The sequence below is a fragment of the Taurulus bubalis genome (genome assembly GCF_910589615.1).
Source record: "Taurulus bubalis genome assembly, chromosome: 8".
Classification (NCBI taxonomy): domain Eukaryota; kingdom Metazoa; phylum Chordata; class Actinopteri; order Perciformes; family Cottidae; genus Taurulus; species Taurulus bubalis.
Window position 1 is genome coordinate 9,137,064 of NC_136596.1, and position 26,099 is coordinate 9,163,162.

Genomic DNA, 26,099 nt, shown 5'->3' on the forward strand with positions numbered 1-26,099 from the left:
TCTTTATCTTCAGGAGCCTGAGAGTTGGGGGAAGAAAAAAAAAGCCGTTGCAGATGAAGTCCATTCTTTTCACAGATTGTCACGGTGCCCTTGAGCAAAACAATTAACCTCAAGGAGCTCCAGCGGCTGGCAATAGAAAACTTAAGTTGTACACGGCAGCTTTCGGGTGGAAACTTGCTTCTATTAGATCTTTTTTTTGTCCCAGCAGACACAAAGTACATGCTATTGATTTGTACTGGGATACGTCTCTGGTTGATGTATCTGTAGTACGTACTCTACTGGATGAGATGAAGCAAGCATTCATATTTAGTGACATGTAAGAGGCATATTTAATACAAGTCTGGGACCAAAAATCTCAGCTGACAAAAGGAGACACGACCCAGATTTACTCATCAGACATTATGACATTATTTATTGCTTCATATAATGCATCTAACAGATCAAATTAACTGGATGTTTAGAGACAAATACCCAAACAGTAAAATTCTCATGAAATTAAACCTTTGGTTCCCTACTGCTTGTAGTGTTCCCTACATTTTTGAAAAATATTTCATTATTGAATGTGGATTCCTGAGCACCGTATGAAATAGTAATCAATATTAAATTTACACTTGTATTGATAATAATAGAGTAAGAGTGGTTTAACGCATCTCTCAACAATAATGTGATTCTTGGCCAAATTCCCCCACTTAAGGTTGCTAATTATAACATTAGCAGTCACAGGCTAAACTACAGCCTGGATTGCTAATCCTAACAAAGTAGTTCAACATCTGTTGTTAAAAGCACAAGAGCGACACTGTATTGAAAAGGTCTAATGCTTTAATCAATCTTAACTTGTCGCAGGTTTTATGTTAGCAGCTTTCTTTTGTGTTTGCAATATATTATAATCCCATTGGTTTATTCAAACAATACTTTATAAAAGGGAATTACTCAGGTTTTTTTGCATAGTAATTTTCTAATTTAATGTATTGAAGATCGGCACCAACACCAGCTAGGCAGCTTCAGTTAAAAAATATCAGAAACTATTATGAAATGAATTCTACCAAAAAAAAAGAAAGCTAACGTTTATACAGTCTTGTGTCGTAGGTTCTCATTTGGTCTAACACAAAAGGTTAAATCTACAGAACAAATTAATCGAACAGTTACGTATTATCAACATACACACACTCCATTACTCTGTTTTGGTTATAAAAATAACTTTCCACATTGACAAACAAGACTGCAAGTCTGACTGCATTTACTAAATTGTATCCAGGGGAAAAAAATACATCTGATCAAATAGCTGATTCTCCTGCTGTTACGCCTCCTGACTCTAAGAGTACTTCCACATTTTCAGCACCACTCCAGACGCATCAGGATGTCCTCCAAACACGTATGCACCTCACCAATAAAAGCAGTACAACATGTGCATTAAGCATCTCGTCAAATCCACCGAAGTGAAGCAGCCTATTAAACTGAGAGCAATCCACAGTTTCATCTGGTTTGGTCCATGAAGGCAGCAATCAAAGCGGGCTCCGGGAAATACGACTTACAGACGAGTCTCCCAGAAGAGCAGCTCTGATGGGCTTCCAGGTGGCTTTTCTGGATGAAAAGGTGCATCCTCCATACATGTCATTATCAGCGCCTCCTTGTCTCTTCTGTCACCTCACTGTATGGCAGTCTAGTAAAGCAAAGATGTCAATAGAAATGTGTAAAATAGTAAAAAAAAAAAAAGAAAAAAGAACCGACATGACGTCCTAGTCCAGTGATACGCTCACTGAGTAGCTGGCTGTTCACAGGTCAGGGTGTTGAGTCCCACCAGGCTCCTCTGGGCTGTCAGAAGCGTGCCACAACTTTGATGTCCATGCCAACAACTCCACCTGACTCCGCCCCGGAAACCTGAGCCTGGTTTGATCCATTGCCCAATTCGATATGATGGAGGCCGCTGTTGAAGCTGGCGCACAGCAGACTGGTGGAGTCAGTGGGAGCCAGACAAACCAGTGGACCAGCACCATCCAGAAACAACGTCCCTAAGCAGACTGAACAGAGGAGGGAGGGTTGGATAAGAGTGAGTGTAAAAAGCCTCACACAGCCAAACAATTATAGTAAATGTAAATAGTAGTAAATTCGTCTTTCAATGTTTCCATCCATTAGTGGGTGTTACCTGCTGTGTTCTGATCCCAGATTTTGACGGAGCCGTCATGGGAGGATGTTGCTACCTGAGCTTGGCCACCAGGAGGCGTAGGAAGAAACATACAGCAGGCGGCGGTCTGGAGATGACCTCTGTACTCCACAACTTTACAACCGGGCTGACGCAGGTCCCAGAGCTAACAACACAGACACAACTCCACTGAGAACAAATGGCAATGTCAGAAGTTTCAAAACTATCAACATCGGACAGTCGAGGAATCTGAGATTGTGCCATAACAAGTATCAATTAAATCAATGAAATTTTCTTTTTTTCACTACATTAAGTATGAATAAATCATGACAATTATTATATTGTATTACTATTATAATAATATTACTAAATTAACATATCTATTAAAATATACATACAAAATGTACAATCCTCAAAACAAACAGGGAAAGATTGACATCCACCCACCTGAAAATTGACAAGGATCAATGCCTTTCCAGCTATTCTCAAACAGTGGCCTCAGAGCGTCACCTAGTGGGATGTGATACTACCAACTGATCAGATTAAATAAATATGTTTTTGTAATATAAAAAGGTAGTTATTTTTAACCAGCTTAAGCTTATTATCTCAATGTACTCAAGAACTCATGTGAATAAAGAACGTTAAATTAAAACTCATCACGGCGCCTCATCAGGTAGAGACAGCCATGTTGTGCCGCTGTTAGCTAGCTAACTCTGTACAGTGACACAAAATGGATCACTTGTTGAAACTAAAACGTGACGTGGAACCCTATCCCTGAGCCAGTAAAGGCTCTCAAGCCTGTGGTGAGGAAATAATGACATGTATACCATAATATCATTTAGATTCATACTGGCAGGCAGTGATGGGTGAGGGTGAGAGGAATACTTATGTATTATCATAACAAGATGAAAGTGGCATAACACATAATTACAGCCCAATTCATGTTTTTTCTTTTCTTTTTGTCATGTTGTGTTTTTCCCCATTTATTTGGAAAGGCGGTCCCCAATCAGAAGTGGGCTTTAGGTCACAAACAGTTGAGAATCCGTGCGCTCCAACATTTGATGTGCTTTACTGTCTACTAGACTGGACAACAGAACCACTGGTAATTACTCAAAGAGGATTAACTTCATATTTGACTCGTCTCTTGCTACTTTTAGAAGACACAGATTAGACAGGAAACTGTTCTAGCTGTAGGCTCAAGCTGCAAGGGAAACAGTCAGAGACTATCTGCACAAGGGCAATGTCTAAGTACTGTTTTCTTTGAGAGGAAATAAAAAGAAAACTGGTATTAACTGAGTAGCCACCAGTCTCCCTGCTTTATGAGCTACAATAATAAACATATTCTTCATCCCAGATGATGTTTGTCTTGCATCGACTGAAACAAACTCAGACAATAGGTAACCTGCTGACAGCCTCAACCAATTCTCCATCTTTACGTCTCCCGCTATACAGCCAACAACCACACAAACACCTCCAGTGGTCTCACCGTGGCTTCACAGCCCTGGCCTCCGCAGCCGTTGCTACTGGACAGCAAGTAGTTTCCATTTGGAGAAACATCACAGTGGGTCTGGATGTATTGCTTGGCTGGGAAAGTATTGGTTACCTGCCATGCACGGCTGTCCCACACCCTGTGCACATACACAAAAACATTACTATAGAAACACTAGTGCAAGCTTCTTCTTTTTTTATCCGAAAAGTAAATGGAAAGAGTAAGAACATTGCACAAAAATTGAACAACTATTATCTCGTCATTTAATGGAAACCGCACATACAGAAGAGGTTTTACAGTATACAATACTGCAGATGGCATATGTGCATCTACAGTAGTAGATATAGTTGCAGTTGCACATCTTTCTGTACCTTATGGTCTTATCCTCAGAGGTCTGGACTATAGAGGAGCTGCCTGGCACCCAACACACATGAGTCACCTGGACAGAGAAGAAAGGACAATGGAAAAGTGTAACGCCTGCAGGGCATGAACTCAGACGTAACAGTCAGATTGAAAGGCTTATTGATTTGATTCTTTTTTCATACATGCTCAGGTACACACCTAAGGCAATCCAGCGTGCTTGAAACAATTCTTGGTACAAGGTTGTGTGCACGTAAAAGCACATACTGTTATTCTCACCAGGTTTCTAGAAACGTTGTGTCTCTGTTCACATTTTGCAGATTCTATATCCCACAGGCACATCCAGTTGTCACGAGAACCGGTGCACAGCTTTCTCCCCTCTACAAATCACGATAAAAACAGTTCCATGTGATCAGTGCAGATCAGTAATCTTAAATATATGACTGCGCATGAAATTAAAAAAAACATTGACAGGCAAAAGCCTCGAAACCACCAGGACTGGTTTAATATTTCCCTTAAAATATATGAAAACAAACATGAACTTGCGTTGTTCTTGTTGTTAAACTGAGATAATAAACTTATAGTCCAGTCAAGTAAAAAGATGTATCACCGCTTGCATTCAGGACATGTGGCATCTTGACTAACTAAGACATAAGATCAGTTCAAAGATATTCCCCTCAGCCTTCAACACTATCCAGCTTGTCTCTTTCACATCTCAAATGCTATCTATACCCTGGAGGCCTGATGGTGGACTTTCTGGCAAACAATGCTAAAGTATAATTGGATTTATTCTCAGTTTAGTTTTTGTATCACTCCATATTACTGCTGCAATGACTGGCTGCCAATAGGAACAGAGATATATGTTCCAAACCAACTACAAAACAAAGATTTGAGCAGGAGTATAACTATTGGTATGTTATTGATAATAGGTTATGTTTTGGGATAAATAAAACATATGCGCAGAGATAGAACATACTGCATACGGTATGGACTTCACCTTAAGCAAGGAAAAGGATTCAAAAACTGTTAAAATAGGTACGCCTGACTGATGAGACCCATTTTGTGTGCGTGTGCGTGTGCGTGTGCGTGTGTGTGTGTGTGTGTGTGTGTGTGTGTGTGTGTGTGTGTGTGTGTGCGTGCGCGTACCAGGGCTGATGGCTAGTCCATTGACCACCAATTCATGCCCACAAAATTCCTGAATGGGTTCGTCCCCCTGGTTTAGGTCCCACATCAGAACAGTCTTGTCCCGTGAGGCACTGAAGATCCATGTACTGCCTGGATAGCACATTACCTGGCAAATAGACAAAGGCAGAATTAGGAGGACACATTGTGTGTATGCATAAAAGCTCTGAGCAGCATCACTTTATCAGTTTGCGCAGACACAGTATGGATGTTACCTTGGTAACCTCTCGGTTGTGACCCTGGAAGGACTGACACATCCGGCCTTGTTTCCAGTCATACACCACCACCGCCTACAAGTGCAGACACACACATGCAAATACACAATCACACACATGTGCACACAGTAACCACCACATGTTTAAGGATTTTCCACGCATATTAAATGGTAAATGGATACATTTACCCAGAGCATTTTTTTGCCGCTCATTTACCCATTTAGGGAGCTACCATGCAAGGCGCTGGCTTGACCATAGGGAGCAAGTTAAGGTTCAGTGTCTTGCCCAAAGACACTTTCAGATGTGGACAGGAAGATGTGTGGATCTAAACACCAACCCTATGATCCATGAGACTTTTTATACCATCTACTTGAAAACATGAACTATCTTGTTCTAGCATTCGACATTCTTATGATCTTTAAACTGTTAACATGGTTTATTTATCAACTGAACCTTTCTAAAACGCAGAGAAAAATCATCAGCAAATAATAATAATGTCATTAAAATGCTATTATTTTTGGAGTAGACTATACTACAAGTGCATAGAATAGTTTACCTGGTCACTCCCACCAGAAACACACAAATCTGGGCTAAGATTGGTGACAGTGTTGATGGAGCCTTGATGGGCAGGTTCATACTGCATCACCTGACTGTCAAAGGTATGATCTGCCTTCTCCCCCTGAGATGCCCTGCAAAGAAAACACACATAGAAAAAAAAAAAATCGGAAATTTAACATATTCAGACAATTATTTCCATAGAAGATTTTAGCCTGCAGTATATATATTATATTATATACCATACTCATATTGTGTTCCTTTCCAGGCTGCACTGTTAAAAGTCATCTGCTTAAGATGAATTCTAAAAATTAAATAAATATAATGTCACCATATTTGTTGATGACATCTCCCATGTGGACGTAAGTAAAAATACTCACACTAAAATGTTCCAAGAGCCGTCTCACTACTGTCCAAAACTTATTTACTTGAGGGTCATTTTTAAATTGCATCTGTGAGTAGCTCCGGTGTTCCGGCTGATCCAAAAAGACCGAACTATGCATATACTGACATGTTTGATAGTACTTTGTATCAATTTTGTATCTAGTATGAACCAACTACAATGTGAAATCCTGGTTCTAATTAGTATGTAGTAGATACAAGGACACAGACCCTGTTTCAGTAGCGTGCATGTCTCACCTGTAAAGGTCAGACCTCTTGCGAAACTTGCTTTGTAGTTTGCCCATGTCTGCTAGGAACCTGCAGCCACACTGACACAGAGAGAAATTGTCAAAAATAAATAAATAAAAAATAGAAAAAAAAATCATTGTTGCGTCCATAAATGTCTATCCCTGCCTTTAGTGAGCGGTGGTGATGATAAGGGGCAACAGATAAAGTCACTTTACAAACCTGAACTTTTTTTTATAAGAGTTTAGTTCAAAAGCTTGGAAGTTGTATCTCATAATTGCAAAATTAGTCAGATTGAGACCTAAATACTTTGACTTGGAAACCTAAAGGGCTTTGCTCGCTGCAAATGTATCACTGTACGCTTTACTCTGCCTGGCAATTGTTATTTAATACTATTTAAGGCTCACCTACATACATCGCACATCGCCACTTAAGTAGACAGCCTCTTACAGCAAATATCTTGCATAAGGCTTAGACAGACTAGTCAAAGTGAGATTAAACCTCGAGTTCCCACGCAAACGCCGCTTTCTCTCATACACGCACAGCTAAACTCCTCCCTCGTTATCCCGGCGTACTCCTCATACAATCAACAGGAAGGAGAGGGCTCCAATCCTATTAGAGCCGCATCATTACTGTCACAAGGCATTAATCGCTCGAAAACACCTGCTATGAACTGTGCTGGTAATCATTACGTAACGACACCGAGGATTTTTACCGAAACTTCAGTTACTTCTGGTAGAAAAACAAGTCATGTGGTACGCCGCCCTGGGATGAGTGAATCCAGATATCTTACCTGTCCCCCTGCAGGTGTGGTCGCTGCGTGATGCTGAGGCTGTGGCTAGCTCGCTAGCATGCTCACTAATCTTTATCGGTCATGCCAAGATAACGTGCTAGTAGCGCCGAAACGCGGTTATACACACGTTGAAACTTGGCAGAGTCGTTGTCCCAACGACCGAAAAGCATTTCCCCCAGACTGCCATGGCAGAGAGTTGTTGTAACTGCGTGGGAAACATCACCGAAGTGTCTTTAAACTACAGCAGACCCATCCCTCTCTCCGTAGCGACCGCGGAGCGACGCTTTCTCGTATCTAGGCGAGGGGCGAGGTCATGTGACACGAGGAAGGAAGTAACGGAAAGCGCTCTTACAAAATAAAAGTCGGATTTGCCGTTCACGGTGTTTTGTTGCAGTTCTGGACGTGTACCGTCCCCCGTCTAGAATTCACTTGCATTCAATACATGTGCACATCTTTTCTGGTCACGAGGTGAATTGTAATTCATGGGTACACCACGCCATTTAGTGTTTTCCCAGACTTCCAAGGGCTAATCTACTCTACCCAAGGCTAGATGAACACCTAGCAAAAATGAGCTGCTTAGATTTCCTCCTATCGACCCCCTCTCACTGTGCATTATCTATAGTATTGCTGATTAAGCACAAATACATTCACAAATATGTACTATATAGTATGTGAGCACAATATCGGCTGCAATACAATTATGCACAAAGAAAGCAACACCACACTGAATGTTTCAAAGTGTATAATTTGCTATTAAAGACATTGAGGTCATTGGCCTTTTTGCAAAATGTGGACAAATGGACTGGCCCTGTTTTGTCAGGTAATAAAGTAGAATCCATTTTAAGGTCCTTCTCATCGTCAATTGATTTTGTGATTACGTAAAGTATGTTCCAAACCAGCTGCCAGTAACTTGGGGTATTTTATGCCATGTGTTTGAGGGCTCTGGGGCAGTCGCCTGGTTGATAATACTGATGAGGGCTACAAGCCAAAACTCGCTGGTCTGACAACAAAGTGGTCAAGAGTTCCTAGACTTTTTCCTGGGGGATCTTTCAGTAAGATTATGCTGAAACGCAAATGGCCGGTTGAAATGTCACTGACCTGTGGCTGGGTGTCTCTACAGAACTGCTCGTTGACCTTCATTACAGGTACAGGTTGAATAGCTCCCTACACTTGAAATCTGGGACGAATCAGACAGGTCCCTGGGCAGCTAAAACAAATTCAACTATTTTGCAGTTGTTCTTTTCATGTCCTCTTTTCATGAGCTTCATTGTAGCTCAGATAAAGTCAGGAAAGAGAAAGAGAAAGTCAGGAAAGAGAAGACAGGCATTGTCTATATGAGCTGGATTTAAACAAATGCAATACGAGCAGCACTGAGTCACTGGCATGTCACATTGAAAAGGTCTAAATAGGCCACTTAGTTATGTTACAATCAGCACCGTTCAATACCTTTGTGAGATGACCTTAATTCTAACTTGGTTCGCAGCAAATGGTTTATTTGAATATGACTACAGTTAAACTGTTGAGTTAGTTTGTCGGGCATTTTTGTGACAACATAATGTTGATTCTAACGATGATGGTATTACAAAAAATACTTTATTTCAAAGCTTAGTAGGACAAGACAATTACCTACCGGTCACTCTCCTGCACATCCCTTCATACTTCATATTTAAATGCACTTGTCACTTTGACATTACACTTACATTACACTTGTTTAAAGTACTGTTATCTGTTTGTCTGTGCACTTTATTTTTATGTTATATTGTAAATTGAGTATGTTCCTATTTCTTGCACTGTGTTTATTGTCTAATGTTATGCACCACCCGCCATGACAAATTCCTTGTATGTGAAACATACTTGGCAATAAATGGTTCTGATTCTGATTCTGATAGTAGTTTCCACATGAGAGTATGTGTGACTATCTATTCCAGATACTATGCTCAGTAGTATTTTATTTGTGTGTACAGTGGAGACAGCAACATAAAGGTTTTCCGACACATGTCCCTGCAGGTAAAAACAGAAGTCCATTTCCAAGTTTGTCTGCTGAACTGTTCTTTATTCACTGCTGATATGTCAGTGTATATATGCTTTGTTAACTTCACTTTAATCCCTATGTCTGACTTGATGGTGCAAGATCCATTTGCCTCACCCACATAGACGTATGTAGCCTAGAGCTATATGTCACACATTGCTGAAAGCACTGAGAGTATGCTGTAGTAATGTAGATCTTTTATGGAGCAGTTAAAATATCTTGACCTTTGCTCTGCAAATATCCATCTGCTAATCAGACTAAGATTTATGAAACCATTTGAATGTTTTAGATAATGTACATCGAGTGTGGATATTTCCCAAAATAAGAAGCAAAACAGTGCCCAGACATTATTTATAACCGAGTCAGTGTTACAGGTGGAACACAGCATGTGACCCACCATGAAACAAAGGTGGCAACACATACAAAATCTGGGCGGATATAAATGTAGCATAATTAAATCAATATTTATAATACAAAAAGTGTGTATCTTTATATGAAAGTTAATGGTTCCCAATAAAAGATGTATTTACATAATCACAGCCCATCTTTAGGTACACCCACCTGATAAACAATGATCTTGTTAGTACGACGTTAAAAAAAAATCCATGAGTAACACCAAGACTGTCCTGGCTCGTTCAGGCTCAAACAAACACCTGAGACAGCTGTCCTAATAATAACATCCTAACATAGAAACTAGAATGGACTGCATAATTTTCTCCAACACTTTTAGGAATCGGGCTAAAATAATAGTGGAATACTAGTTTTGCTCGATCCATAAAATAATATTAAGTTGACTTTGCTTGCAAATGTGTGTTTTACGTGCAGAGAAAAAGTAGTTTTTACAAATACAAGTCTTACTTGATCTAGATAATAATATGGTGCATAAAGTTGTCCTAATGTTTTCAGTAGATCAAGCAGGATGCGTTTTTCCCAGGCAGTCCTTGAACACGTGCCGTTAAACCAAAACCGGCCTATAAAGCAGCGCAGCCCTCGTGGCTCTGGACCGTAATCTGAATGGGATCCAAATGAGGAATTATGTTGCTTGGGACCCAGGCTCACGTGCTCTCATTAGATGGGCCCTAAGAAGTCCACTGTCGGCCCAAGACCCAAAACAAAACAGCTCACACAATAAAGTGTTGACTTATAACATGATTGGCTGTCCTTTCAATCACAAGTATAGCCAAATGTTTGGTTGTGGAAAAGGCAAAAGTAAAAAAAGACACTGATAGCAATAATGGATCAGACAAGAACAGCCGGGATGATCATAATGGAACAACTGTGGATACATGATATGGCCTCTAACATCCATCTATCCATCCATCCACTTATCATTTCATCAATCTGTAAGTGTGTGGGCCTATTGTTAGAATAATATGACTAACAACTGCTGTGTAACTCTCCAGTTTGTTAAAGGCGTATGGCACAGATGATGTACAGTTACATAGGGTACAATTTAAAGGACACATGTACAACACAATGTAATACAACTGCAATACAAATGTATGGAATGTATAATATTGTGATCTACATCTTAAGGCCGTCTTCACGATACCAATCCAAAACAATGTCGCCACAAAAACGTCAACATAATCATATTTGCTGGACTGCATAGGACTATATGTGTTATTGATTTGCCACAGCTGTGGTCATCATGCCATCACAAACGTGCACAAAACAATGTTTTCCTAGAAAACCCTATACTGTCATGTTACATTTAGCCTATTCTGGCTGTGACGACTCTTCCCATGAAGTCAGGACAACAACCGAGTTTAAGTGTAATTGTCCCCCATGACGCCCACATGAGGTTCTCCATTCATACATTTTCTATTCCACAGGTTGGGGGATAAATACGTGTGTGGCGTTTGTTTGACGTGCCACTCCCCCCTTGTCGGTGGAAGGCCGACGTCACCCTGCCAGCGGAGGAGTGGATGGCCTCTGTCATAAAAATACATGAAGAGAGAATCGAGGAAAAGGAGAAGATTGGCCGAGAGGAGAGCCTGCTCCTTTCTTCTCACACCGCCGCTGGTGAGCCACGGACGCGGACGCCTTTTGAGAGACGACCCGGGGGGACATATTTCGCTCGCGACATCGACAGCTGTGGCTGAAATGCCATGTTATGTGCGGCTTTCTTGGCTTTTCTGAGCAGACGGAGAGAGAGAGAGATAACTGTGCTGTATCCCAGCCTAGCGGATTGGAGTGAAAGTCCGCCATATTCTGCCTTACCACGCCCGGGAGTCGAGGGGAAAATAAACGGACGGCTTTCTTCATGGGTTTACCACATTGCCATCACCCGCGGACGATAAGGTGAACGCGGGGTTTGGGGGTGGGTGGGCGGGAGGGGGCATCGTGTTGATTGGAAAACGAGAAACACTGAAGAGACTTTGAAGGGCCGGAATACACGAATAATGCTTGACGAGCTCACGCGGAGCAGCACGGAAGATGCGTCTTAAAGGGATCTGTTGCTCATATTGAGGAGGAAAAGCAGATCACAGCAATTTGGATCGCACGGATATTCGATTCAACCCGTTTTTGGACACTATTTTGAAGCTGTTCGGGAAAGAAAGCGGACCGAAACGGGGTGGTGGTGGTGGGGGGGTCAATCATTTCTCAAATATCAAATTTTCCTATCCACCATAATCTGCGCGCTGTTGTAAAAAAAAGGCGTCCACGCGTTAATTCGCCGTAAATCGGCCTGCACGAGGACGTTATTTGGCATTCACAGGCCTCTGCTTTTTTTTTTTTTTTTTTTTTTTTTTTTCAACCACCGAATCTGAAATCTGAATGAACCAGTAAGAGGAGGGAAAAAAAAGCGCTTTAAAAAAAAAAAAAAAAACAGGAGCGAGAATGACCCTGGAATCCATAATGGCGTGTTGCCTCAGCGAGGAGGCGAAAGAAGCCAGACGGATCAACGACGAGATCGAGAGGCAGCTCCGCCGGGATAAGAGGGACTCACGCCGGGAACTGAAACTGTTGCTGCTCGGTAAGCTCGGCATGGAGAAGGGGGGCTGCCAGACGACAAGCCCAAATTCCTCACACCCCCAAAAAAAAAAAAAAAAAGCACCTTTTGTCTGGCAAGGGGTGGGTGTGTAATGGGCTTCCCACCTGAGTGAAGCTCAGGTGGGGTTGAAATACACACACACACACACACACACACGCACACACACACGCACACGCACACACACACACACGCGCACACTAATCCTTTTATTGTGTGTCAAGAAACACAACTGTGTTTTCTTTTAACTCATTTACTGTATTAAGTTACTCTGTTATATTATTATTATTACCTATCTATCCATATGCATTGCATATTTATGTTGTCATCTCTTAATGCTTTGGCAATACTGTCAATAACTGTTAATAAAGCAAATTGAAGAGAGAGAGAGGGAGAGATTGCCCGGCCAGGGGAATGGTGGTAAAACCACCTGATTTGAATAACTGTGGGCCTCACCTCTTACCTCTCTCTCTGTGCATCACTGCCCTGACAGCAACCTGTGTATCCAGGCCTGGAGGCCCGTCCAGGTGGTGAGCTCAGGAGTGTGTCAAACATCGGCTGGGCCAAAGTCTAGCGTTTTATTGGGAGTAATCAAGGCAGCATAACCCTGGCAGTGATTATATAACAGGTGTCGGTCTGTGGAACAAGGTTGGAAGCGCGTTGTCCTATCGTGTAAGGAGGCGTGTGTGGTGGTATGCTCACGCATCCGCCTTTTTTTTAAATATACATTTTAATAATCCTCAAACAAATTGAATCATCAATCATCATTAGAGACACGGTGACTTGAAATAGACTCCCATCAAGTCTTACAACTTTTAAATTATCTTATTTGACCTTTTGTTACCTGTGCTTTTTTTGTTTGTTACAGTGTTGAGCTGGGATATGGGGTGGGTGTTAATCCTGTCAAGAAGTATTGGTCATACTTTAATTTAAGTGTAAAAAAAAAAGTAATTTACTCACCATCACTCATTCGATTTGCAAAGAAAAGCCCATTAGTTGTGATGACCGTGGTTGTGGAGAGCAGAGCCAGAACCCTTTCCCCCGATCCAGTGCCCTCCTCTCTCCGTCCCTTTAAACGTGAATCGAGGAGAAGTGTGAGAGCAGAAGTGTGAGTTAAGATCCCGTCATCCAGAACATAATTTCTGAAGAAAGCATGCAAAGTTTCCGTCTCTTTAGGGACGCTTCAAAAAGAGGTTGAAGGAGAAAGTTGTTCTCCTTTGCCATCCTGTTGGTACAAAATGATGAAATGAATCCCTCTAAACAGGATTTGTAGGGGCTGACTGCCACCTCCCTTGTTAACGGGACAAATAATTGAGTTGTTGTTGTTTATAATCTCTTTTAATACCCAACAATTCGCCTATTATGCAAACGCTTAAACAGCCACTGACCCAAACTAAAAAAAGGATGATGCTTAAGTCTGAGGCCGTAACTGTATTCCTCGTGAGGGTTTATTCAATGGTTAGTCACTACTCTTGTGATTTGATGGCCTAAACCAAATGAAAGGATTATGATTCATATCCAATATGTATCGTTTGTGTAGTAGCTGCTTATCAGTCGGCCCTATCAATACAGTGTTGTGTTTCAGTGGTTTAGTAGCATCCCTCTAATGACAGGATGCTTACAATTAATGTCCCATTTGAGCATTGAGTTGCAGGGAATACACGATCCATTAAGTAGCAGAGTAAAAAGTTTCCAGTCATGGTGAACCATTTGTGTGACCTCACACCAACATGCGCGTGGCTGAGCTCACAAAACAGTTATGGCTCAATCAACCCTTTTTTTTTCTCTCTCTCTCTCTCAGTGAGACTAGAGCTCATTAAATACGAGCTTATGCAGTGCTTTGAATTCACAGGCAAAGCGTTTGTGTTTTCATACACACTCCACCGCTCCTCTACTAGTTAACCAGAGGAAACTGTGCATGCTCTTTATGGCTCCATTAGCTATCTGTGTATTGTGGGCTTTCAAACTCACTAATATTACTCAACATCCCGTGGGACCGAGCACAAAACTCGCCGTCAAGTTGAGAACTTGTCTCAATTCTTCAAAATGTCCAATGTGGCTTTTTCACTTGTGGTCTTTCAAACACACTGATGGCTTTAAATTCACATAGACTGGGTTCATTGAAGCCCACACACCGCACAACAAATGAGCAAGTTAAAGAACATTACACACATTTAATCCATCCTCCTTGTGCACCTAATATCCATAAGGCGTTGTAAAATAATAACGGAGATGTACTGAAATTGTTGCTTATTTAACCTGGGCACATGACCAACAATACAGAGTGGAAGAGCTGAGGAGGAGGGGGTTTACACACACACACACACACACACACACACACACACACACACACACACACACACACACACACACACTCAAGGATTCACTAAGATAGGTGACTCAGGATGAGTCCAGCTAAAATCGATGGCCGAATGAGGCGGGGCATCTCAGCAGGAACCAGCTGCTGAAATTGATCTCTTCCAGCATGAACATGAACGCATTAATTGAAAATGAAATCACAGTTATAATCCATTTGAACAGCTCAGACCTCTCAGTGTTTACAAGGAAAGAAAACACATTAAAGTCTTTTTTCAATTCAATTGCATTACATTTATTTATTTGCCTTAGAGGGCTTTTCCCCACCTGTTCATGCTCAAAAACATCATGTTAACCAACTAGGCCAACATCTTTCCCCACACAATGTACTGTGCCAACTAATAACTCTGATAATTGCAGTATTGCATGGCCAAAAAGCCTCATGACTGTTCTAATTATTAGTGCCACCTGTGCTTTACTTGCTCCAAGAAGTCAAAACGTCTGCTATGAAAACGTCTGACTCATTTGGGGACAATAAGGCCGTTAACAAGACTTATTCCCAAAGCAAAACAAACATGCTAGCCAGGGTAGTTACATTTTGTAAGAGTAAAGAGGAGCATAAATAACGTCAGGATCTGGACAAGATCTTCAATTTTGACATATTTCTGTGAGAGAAATCAGACTGCCGCGGCGACAGAGAATTAATGTGAGACCCTCCCACGCGGCAAGCCGGCAAAAATGGAGTAGGTGCCGTCTGCATGTTTAGAATTTGCTTTAGGACGGAAGTTGGCAGACAAGTGAACTCTCTTGTTGTCCAATCAAAGCTCATTGAGTGATCTGCTCCTCTTCTGGAGGAGTGGACAAGGCTTAGAGGGCATGTGACTAGTGGTTGAGATAAAGATGAGCACTTCTCCTTCACTTGCCAAACTTTCTGAGATGTGCAGGCGGTGGGGAGCATTTAGTCTTCAACAACGTTTATTTGGTCGGCAAGACATTAGGAGGGGAATCCCATGTTACATGATAATAAATGAGACATGCCAGTAGAATTAGATTGTTCTGTTCTCCTTTGTTTTTGATGAGTGAACCTCTCCCAGTGGCGGGCCATGGATTCTCTACCTGCGCCTTCAGTCTCGATCAGCTGTTCATTTAGCACATTAGCTACATATTGTGTATATTTTGCTGCTGCCCATCCTCCTGATGTATGTTTTACGAGTTACTTCCTACCTTCCAGGCTGCCATCCTTTCAGTTGGTTTTGTATAAAAGGACTTTCAGTAGATACCCCCGTATCAATCATATCAAATATTTTCTCAACTTTATCGAGTTAGGTTGAGTTCATCTTATAGTTGTAACAAGAGAAGTTATTTGAGCTTGTTTTGGTGAGCTGATAAAGATGATGAGAAGATAAAGGCTACTCTGACATTCAAAACTAGCTGTGATCAACCACTAAATTCAATAGATCCTTAGTATGACGCCCATGTTTGTGTAGTGTGTGTGTGTGTGGATCATGAATACAATGGTTTTACAGTGAAGGAAAACTACTGAAAGAGCACATGCACAGCACAGGGTCTCCTAGGATGGTAGCGTATTCATATTTATTCAAAGTTATATTCTCAAAGTGAATTGAGAGATTGTTTTATTCCACCAAACCTATTTAAATACCTTTGAACCAGATTAACTACCTCTATTGACACCTGTACTGAAATAAGAAGGAGTATATTTTCACTAGAGCGCAAATACAAAGTAAATTAGTCCATCAATTAAAAACAAATCAACCTTTTTGGTTATTGTTGCCTTGGTCTCTAGTAGTTTAATGTAAATGTGTCACAATTTTCTGACATGTTATCGTCAAAATGATTAATCGAGTAAATAACCTGCAGATTGATATAAATGGAAAATAATTTATAGTTGGTGCTCTTAATTTTTACCCTTGTAGGATAAAGTATAGGGCATAGTCCTTACTTTTCTTGTTGCAATCCTTTAGGTATTGCATGCATCAGATTTCTATTTATCGAAGGGTTAACATGAATAATAATCAGGCTCGTCTACATCTTCTAAATTCATTAGAAACTGCTCAATTACAAAAGTGGCACAGCCCAGCTCCAGTCCTCGAGAGACCGTTGGACCTAGTTCTGATGCCTGTCCCCCTTTACACACTTACTCATACTCACAGAAAAGGAAGTGAACAAAGTAGTTTTGTCGCCTAAACCTAATAAAGTAGTTTTGTAGCATTTATGTTATGTTCTGTTCATTAACCACGTGTTTTAACAGTTTAAAACCGCGACCATTTAGTCCCCTTAAATCGTAGTGAGAGTGCAACTTAATAGTATGTGAACATCATTTTGTAGGACACAGTGTGCACAGTTAGATAACTTGTAAAATCATTTCAGCATTACAATCAGTGGTGGCTGGTGGCAATTTCTTTGGGTAGGGCCATCTAATCCCAGTATGATACAATGCAAAAAAAGGTATCATGCATTACTACTTTGCAGTTAAATATTTAACATTTATTCCAACACTTTGACATAATAAGGACATCTTATTAATACAATTCAGTATATCCTAATTAGGGATGGGTATCGTTTGGGTTTTTCCGATACCAGTGCTTAAACGATGCTTTTAAAACGATACTGAACCGATACTTTTTTATTGCCAAGGCAATTTTTTTTCTTCAAATTGAACAATATATTAACTATTTAAAGTGTACTATAAATAGAAATAAATACAAAACACTTGACTTCAAACTACAGCTCCAACATTTTTAACTTTGAACTATAAACAATACATACAATACATTTAATCTGCACTTTTGACATTGTCTCTCAAAAACATTTGCAAAAGTGTTGAGCTACTCAATCACTCTCAGCTGATTTTATCGGACAAATGGAAGCTGTTGGTTCCTTTTCAAGGCTACGACTCAACAAAAGTCCACCGCAGCTTTTAACAAGCTTTTAACAAACGCATGGTTGGAATTGTGAGAGGAAGCACTAAAGACGTCATACGATTCTTGTATGAATGCAGCCAAGTTAACAGTGCAGCGATTCAAAGTGCAGAATTAAGGAGGAACACTCAAAAATGATTTACTTCCACTATAACACATCGCAATGCAGTTCAATTCTTAACCGAGTATCTGCATCGTCTACAGTACAATCTAGGTCTTGCATGGCATTGGCATGATATAAACGTCATCTGTTTCACTTATGATTGTGTGTTTTTTTTTATCAAATTCATGTTTTGTCATGAGCTTTTCTCTTGCTGACATAAGGCCGTGTACACCCACAGGAGTGAGTTTCTTTATGAAATTGGAAACCAAAACATGCTCCTCAGATCCGAGAACAGAGTTGTCAACTTTCAATTCATGAAAGCACAAAATCATGTTCATGTCATTGAGATGGAGAGGAGCAAAATGCATGATTGAGAGCGTAATGTTCTGGCCAATATCTAAGTTCTATTGTCACCATATATACTCGTTCATAATCAGGACCAAGCAGTGTTTGACCCCTTGTTATAGGAAGAAGCAGGTCCATGCATGTTGAACCAATACTGTGTGTTCCAGATCTGACTACACGGATACAGACTGTAGTTAAAGACTAAAACCTTTGTTCAAGTAAACGTGGTACTATGGCCTCCCTCTGCTCTGTGTTCTCTCCTTGAGGCGATGCTTCGCTCTCAGTGGTGAATTTATTTCCTCTTCTTCACTCATGCATTTTTTATGATGATGATTAAGCATCATATCGGTGTTCCTGCATCCTTTGGTTTAAAAAGTCTGTGGTGTCTTGAGGCCAACGGAAAAAAAACATATTTTTTTAAATGGAGGCCGCCTGAACATGTGCTATGTTTGTTCTCCCATCTAAAGTTTGGACAGCGTAGGTTGTGAATAGTTGGCCCCTCACAGTCAAGTTTGAAATGTCCAGAGTGTTACACGAGTGATTGAGTGCACCAGACACAGAGCAGCCGGCCTTTCCTGCTACCGAGTTGGACTATGTTAACGAGTCCTGGGGCGAATCAGACACACTTACTTCAAAGATGTAATGTTGAGCCATTCACGGCAACCTGAGACCTCAGGGTTAATCCTGGGTCACTGCATTGGTTTGAAAGGTGACTCAGCAGCCTCCAATGGCCAGCACACACTCACACTCTGTCTCTTTTTCTTTCTCATTGTCTCTCCTTGGTGCTATAGAGAAGATCCATCAGGAGCCAGATGTGGTCAAGCCTGGAATACTTTTTTAAAGGCTTTTGAATATATTTTTGTTTCTCATTATGCATACAGCTTTTGGTTATACAATGTTATAGAACCTTCTAATTTTCTGAAATCTAGGGTAACCTGTATAAAAGTCTTGTAGGATCTTGTAGTCTGTCTCATAAATTAAGTTTATTCTGTGAGGATTGTTTTCTTGAATGGGTGAATCCCCACAAGAAACCCTCAAAAGTAGAAGTCAAGTATCTTGAAATACATTACATTCCAATTCTGTCACATAAAACTCAATTACAGCATCTACGCTCCAAATTTTCAGGAGCAAGACATGTCCAAATTAAAGGCAACTATAACATAAACATTTTTATTGTATGGCTGAATTTATGACCCGCTCACATTCCTCTTCTAGCGTGAGGGCATCCAGTTTGAACAGCCACAAGGAGATGAGATCTGTGCCGCAGGAGAGCAACCCAGATCCTTTGTGCCATTCAAATCCAGAACCCACTGGCATTTCATTTAAGTTTTTTTTAGATTACTCATTGTTCCACTTTGTCTGTTTGAAAAATAGAGCGTGTCTATTTTTAGGGCGGATGCCGTGAGGCATTAACTCTTGTTGCGCAGACTGCAACAACTACTACTTGTCATTGAGGTTAATGAAGTTGTTAATTATAGGTGGACGGAGTGTGTGGTTGGAAAGCAGGTGAGGACGAGTCTCACCCGCCCTTTGGGGCTCCAAGGTGAAGTCCAAAGGGTAACGCAACGATTACAGTGTGAACAATGTTGTATATTTAGCTTTAATGTATTATGTTAGAATAAATTAACAACAGCTTTTGTTTGCATGGTAGCATTTCCTCTCTGCTTCATGCACCTTACGACAGGAATTTGTATTTTTAAGGATTACGTGCTGGGCTCAAGAGCACTTCAAGGGTAACTGCTAACTCCTGTTTGGTTATTACTGCCTTAATGCTCCGTCCAGGCTTCCAAACTGGCAACCCCACAATAGCACTCGTGAGGTTATGGTATTTCAGTGCGAGTTTAGTCTTTAGCTTGGTTTTTTAAGTGCTCTGTCTGTGTGGGGAGGCTAATTTGGCTAAAATGTAGTTTATATTATACAATATAAAGGAGTGCAACACTTCCAGACTTTTATAACAGAAACTTTAGGTCACACTGGAATGCAGCACACATCTCCTGTGCACTGAAATGCAAAACACACACACACATACGCTCCTTCCTGCCAAAGTTATTCAAGAGTTGGTGGTGAGGTAAAGTTAGACCTTTCAGTTGGTCTGCCAAGATGCTCAATGAACCAAAGAGAAATTACACCCCCAGCTCTTCACACCCAAATAGTCCCTGTCACCACTGAGAGGAGAGCGATGTTGTTCTTGGTCTGCCACCAGACCAAGCAAACAGGCTGAGAGGAAAGTAGCCAGCACATGATATTAGATGTGTGACTGACTGAGGGAGAGAGCACATGTACTGTATGTCTATGTGCATGTGTTGTACATCTGTGTGTAGTAATGTGTGTGCAAATGTTTCTTACCAGACAGGATGTTGTGGTCCAAAAAGCCATGATTCAGCTATGTTACCCCTCAGGAAAAGTCCTCGCATTTACATTTTTAAATGTTTTAGAATGACTTTCATTCCAAAAGTAAGCTAAATCTGTATTTTTTTACTTAACTATAAAGCGTATGTGTTCACATTTCTATCATAACAATGTCTATGACTATGTGTAAAAAGGGTTGTTCAGAGTGATGAACCCAAAGAGAATTATCACTCAACTCTGCAGATTCCCTGAGCTCTACGTAGCCTTTTAGCCGATTATGCCTACATTCTTAATCGCTATCCTCTATTGCACAACTCTAATTAACTAACTAAATAGTATTTTTGTGATAATCCAACTTGTGTTTATGTTGTTGCGGTTTCTGTTTTGCTCATAAAGGGTCCAGGAGTCCAAAAACCTGGACCCAGTCAAAAATTACTAAATGTCCTTTTAAGGAACGTGAATGCCAACACAAGGCATTAAATGTGTTGCCTGGTTAAGCAAAATCATGTGCAAACCTACAGAATAATCAAACTCAATGTATTTTTTTTCCCTTTCCCTGTGTTTTTTTCCCCAGGCACTGGGGAAAGTGGGAAGAGCACATTCATCAAACAGATGAGGATCATCCACGGCACCGGTTACTCTGACGAGGACAAAAGGAGTTTCACTAAACTGGTCTACCAGAACATCTTCACCGCCATGCAGGCCATGATTCGAGCCGCAGAGACGCTCATAGTCCCCTACAAATATGACGACAACAAGGTAAATGAGATCCATTTTTTCACCCAAGCCATTTCAAATTCCTCAACTGAAATGACAACAGTTGTGAGGGGTGAGTAAAACGACTCTAGAAAGTGGCCACAGCGTCCTTGTATATTTTTAGAGTGCTGTCTATCTTATTTGGAACAGCCATCCTTAATCATTTCCGGTCCTTTATGACACTTCCTGTGTGCTTAAAGCGCTCCATCTGTGCTCCTGTGTGTTTGCATTTGGCTGTGTGTTTTCAGTACACTCAACTTCATGAGTGCATATACAGAAACACAAATACACAAGAGAGAACTAAACTAAGCTACTCTTATCATGACTTCAGCAGGTCATTTTCCATCGCCTTTGGCTCCAATTAGTTGTATTAAAGGAGGGACTTCCTTAATTGTTAATAGATTAATTATTGTACTGTGCAGAACATTTTATTGCACAGTCCTTGATTATTTACATCAGAAACAAAACCTAGTTTATCTTCGGTTTTTAGTATTTGGGTATGTTATTCGGGGCAGATCTTATTGGCAGATTACCAATGTCGCTACATGTTGGTTGCATTGTTATGACTGTTGACAGTTCTTGAGTGAGATTCTTTTGAATGAAAAGTGCGTTACAAATGAAATGCATTATTACTATTATTATTATATGTTGACAGTTATATTTTACAACTTTTAGTCGTAACACTTTTATCTTTCAAACGTTGAGATTGTGTGAAAGGACAGGTTTACACTGTCAGCATTGAGATTTTAAAATGGCACGACTTCTCTGCGGTTGTGGTCATCACCTCTGTCCGTGTTAGCCGTGGCTTCCCGTCCCACATTTGCATGCACATGAAGAATGAAACTGAATGTGCGGTTTCAGCTCAGACCTTTCACCATTGGTTTGCCCACTTTGAACACTATACAAACCAAGAAATATCCCTCAAATATGACAATATAATACATGACAGCTTGCAGGTAAACCTTGTCTCCCATCCCACATCTCGCTATACAGATATTCCAGTTCTCCAGCTCCTTCATACTTTATAATCACGTATCTGGACTAAATAAAGGGCTGTTGTGGGGTTTAGTGTGCTCACACATCAAGGTTTTGTACGAGACATTCAGTACTTAGAATACTAGTATTGTGCTATGAACGTACAACGTTGATGATAAAATCAAAGTTATGTGTATGACAGAACCACTGCCTGCCTTCCAACATCCCTCTGCTCTCATAGGCATGAGGCTAAAATGGGAAGTGCTATACCTCTGACAAAGGAGGTCACTGACATCGCAAAGGAAGTGAAAATGAAACTTTTCTATCATGTTTACACTGGCTGTCTAGGCACTTATAATAAATGCCATGATTACCGGTAATCAAGCACACCCATTACAGTAGTATCTATTGGAAACCTGTTTTGTCTTCTATGTCATCTTTCTTGTCATCTTACTATGTCATATTCTGTTCGGTTATTATTTATAATTAGTGCAGTATGCAAAAGAGTAACAGTTTCACATGCAGGTACATGTAGATCTCTTGTCGTGGGACACAGAGAGTTTTAATAGGGTTCTGGGGCAGCAAAACTTTCCTAATAGCCTCGATGGAATTGAGCTTCAGATATTAGTTCCCCGCGGAGCCTGTGGGTGTGAAGTCATTTCTGGATATAGAATACGTTGAGTGAGTGAGAAAAGAAACCAGTGATAATTAGGACTACATAATCTGCATGTTGATTGTTTTTCATCATTGGAGGTGGCTGTGGTTTAGGAGGTCGAAGAGACACTTACCCACAGGTTGCCCTCCAGGCGCTTTACATCAGGCCGCGGCTCCTAAAAGGTTAAATGCAGAGCTCAAATGTCTTGTATGTAACGATAAAAGAAAGTGTATAGCCACTGTGTTTTAGGATTGTCAAAAAAAGCTGGAAGTTTTGATGAATTCATACTTTTTGTAAGGTGTGGGTAAATAAGATGTGTCTCAGTTATTCTCTTTGTTTCTTCACTCCAGGGCAACGCAAACATCGTGAGAGAGGTGGACGTAGAAAAGGTCAGCATGTTTGCGAATCCTTATGTAGACGCAATCAAGAGCTTATGGAGTGACCCAGGCATCCAGGAGTGCTACGATCGAAGGAGGGAATACCAACTCTCAGACTCCACTAAATAGTGAGTAGACTGGCGGGGGGGGATCAATACAGATATCAAGACCAGACTTCTAAACTCTAGTTTATAAATTGAACTTGAGGCTTATATGAACTCAGGGAAGACTTATTTTGGAAAATGTTTAAGGTGAAATACAAAACTTTCAAGCAGGGAAAAGGATTATATTTCGGATGGTTTCCGTGATGACAAATACTCACCCTGGTTCATTTCTTTTCTCTGCAACTTTAGCTACATGAACGCGTTGGAACGGATCGCCCAGCCAGGCTACCTTCCCACCCAGCAGGATGTGTTGAGGGTTCGAGTCCCCACCACGGGCATCATTGAGTATCCCTTTGACCTGCAGAGTGTCATATTCAGGTGAGGGAAGAAATATATTATATATATATATATATATATTGGTGGGATTGGAGCCACGCAGGCTACATGACACACCCACTTTACCACACACTCCCTGAGATAACTTCAGGGATTGAAGTATTTATTTGAACCCAAACCATGATGCTTTCCTATTCTAAGTTTTTGATGTGCCTAAACCACTCAAAATGTGTCGACAGGATGGTGGATGTCGGAGGTCAGAGGTCGGAGAGGAGGAAGTGGATCCACTGCTTTGAGAACGTTACATCCATCATGTTCCTGGTGGCGCTCAGCGAGTACGACCAAGTTTTGGTGGAATCTGACAATGAGGTGAAGGATAAAAACATGCGCATAGAACATTTAAAAAAAAAAGCATGCTGAACTACGCGATTCAATTTAAAGTTTGTGTGACGCTAAGTTTCACATTGTCAAACCAACTTTATCCATTCAAACACTTTATTATTAAATGTGGCTCTGAAGATGAAAAGATATTCTTATTTAAAACAATGGAAATCAGACTCTCCTCCTGCTTCCACCTTTTTTCCCTAGGAAAGCATTTGTAAATGATCAGCCAGCTGATTTGAATACCACCTCGGGCCACATCTCCTTCTTAAGAGGACATAGCATGTGTGTCAGTCTGTTAAAATGTATAAATGATTATACATTGACTCAAATACAGATGACTCATATGTTTGTGTCATCTGTATTTGCGCCCTTGTGTTTTGCTTTCTTTGTTACCTGCAAACTGTAGAAAGAGAAGACTGACCAGCCGTCACTAGATTTGTTTTTACAATATACAGGAGATATTCTGTTTGGCACCCTAAATACACTGCAGTGTTAGCGATGTGATATCCAAGGCTTGCTTTCAGAACGATTGTTTTGTTCAATTAAATTACAGAAATTAAGTGCAAGGGAGAAATTAAAGTCTCAAAGGCAACATGGCCGCCTCCTTCTCATTGTTACTGCTCTCCCTGTAGTGCGGTAAAACGTTTATTAAAATCTGTACTTAATGAGAATGAAAAACTGTAGTTTAATTAAGTGATTCTCTCTCTCTCTCTCTCTCTCTCTCTCTCTACCTCTACCTCTCCTCACGCACACATTCACACACTCTCTGTAGAACCGAATGGAAGAGAGCAAAGCTCTGTTTAGGACAATTATCACATATCCCTGGTTCCAAAACTCCTCAGTCATTCTCTTCCTCAACAAGAAGGACCTGTTGGAGGAGAAGATCATGTACTCTCATCTGGTGGACTACTTCCCGGAGTATGACGGTGAGTAACAGCAGCATGGAGTCAGCTCTGTCCAGCTCAAACTGCTGCTAGTTTGCACACGTTCACAGATCTTCTTGCCAGTTTTAAATTAATGTCAGTGTTCTCGAAACACCAACATGTCCTCCATGTGTAACTCCATGGTGATACAGTATATGAAAGCACAAACACAGGTTAAGGTTTTCGGACATGGATTTCTAAGGGTAATGAAGTTATTCTAAAAGTTATGTTGTCGGATTTTTGTATTATTTGTAATTTGATGTTATGAGTAACACAGAATGTCAATCAGCCTTGTTAAGAATAGTATTGGACAAATACCGAGTCCATATATCGGTTTGTCTTGGTCAGTGATATCCTGTAACATGGCAGCAAACACAACACCTCAATAGAAACAGTGTCACATTCTCGTATTTCGATTAAACACATTGGCACTACTCACTGTGATGAAAGAAGCTGGCGAGTGCATTCATGGAGCCTCTTCCCCTCTCCAGGCCCCCAGAGGGATGCTCAAGCAGGCCGAGAGTTTATCCTCAAGATGTTTGTGGACCTGAATCCAGACTGCGATAAGATCATCTACTCTCACTTCACCTGTGCCACTGACACAGAGAATATCCGCTTTGTCTTCGCCGCCGTGAAAGACACCATCTTGCAGCTCAACCTGAAGGAGTACAACCTGGTGTAGAGCAGAGCGGGGCGGGGCTACCAACAGGAGGCCCTCAGCACACACGGACTGACGCAATCTGTGAAACGATAGATCATATACACACACACACATGAAAAGATCACCAGAGAGAGAAACACATCTAATGATTGCATAATATTAATTTATTTGCCATTTGTTGATCTCTTGGTCCTCAAGGGGTGAGCAAAGTAAATGCTATCTTGCTATTTAAGGGGTTGTTGAAATAAAGCAGGGGGGGGGCTGTTGAATATGTACAGCAACAATGCTAATTTTGAGGCTTTGCGCATAGTGTTATTAATTTAAATTGAGCTTTTTAACAGAAAGAAAGAAACTACCTTGTGCGGTTGAGGTTAGGTTTGGGGGCTTGTTTTGTCACTCAGTGAGATACATCAGAGCTGGAACGAATACAATGTGCTCCCTGCCTCCTGCCTTTTTATAAACAAGAAGAAAAAACAAGTTTTCGTACCTTT

General features: G+C 40.9%; 2 protein-coding genes across 2 annotated transcripts; one reads left to right on the top strand and one right to left on the bottom strand.

The window, feature by feature from the left end:
* Nucleotides 1-1,815: 1,815 nt before the first annotated feature.
* wdr31 (WD repeat domain 31) lies at nucleotides 1,816-6,644 on the bottom strand (the record flags this gene model as incomplete). The annotated part of the gene is made up of 9 exons (XM_079222130.1): nucleotides 6,581-6,644; nucleotides 5,943-6,075; nucleotides 5,387-5,461; nucleotides 5,136-5,280; nucleotides 4,269-4,369; nucleotides 4,001-4,068; nucleotides 3,627-3,768; nucleotides 2,144-2,306; nucleotides 1,816-2,018 (listed from the first exon to the last, which is right to left on the bottom strand). The coding sequence occupies exons 1-9, from the start codon at nucleotides 6,625-6,627 to the stop codon at nucleotides 1,816-1,818; spliced, it is 1,077 nt and encodes a 358-aa protein (XP_079078256.1). The 5' UTR covers nucleotides 6,628-6,644.
* Nucleotides 6,645-12,234: 5,590 nt separating this feature from the next.
* Nucleotides 12,235-25,629, top strand: LOC306740047 (guanine nucleotide-binding protein G(q) subunit alpha; the record flags this gene model as incomplete). The annotated part of the gene is made up of 7 exons (XM_079222152.1): nucleotides 12,235-12,370; nucleotides 21,012-21,196; nucleotides 23,174-23,328; nucleotides 23,554-23,682; nucleotides 23,880-24,009; nucleotides 24,797-24,950; nucleotides 25,439-25,629. The coding sequence occupies 7 exons, from the start codon at nucleotides 12,235-12,237 to the stop codon at nucleotides 25,627-25,629; spliced, it is 1,080 nt and encodes a 359-aa protein (XP_079078278.1).
* Between the last annotated feature and the right edge of the window lie 470 nt (nucleotides 25,630-26,099).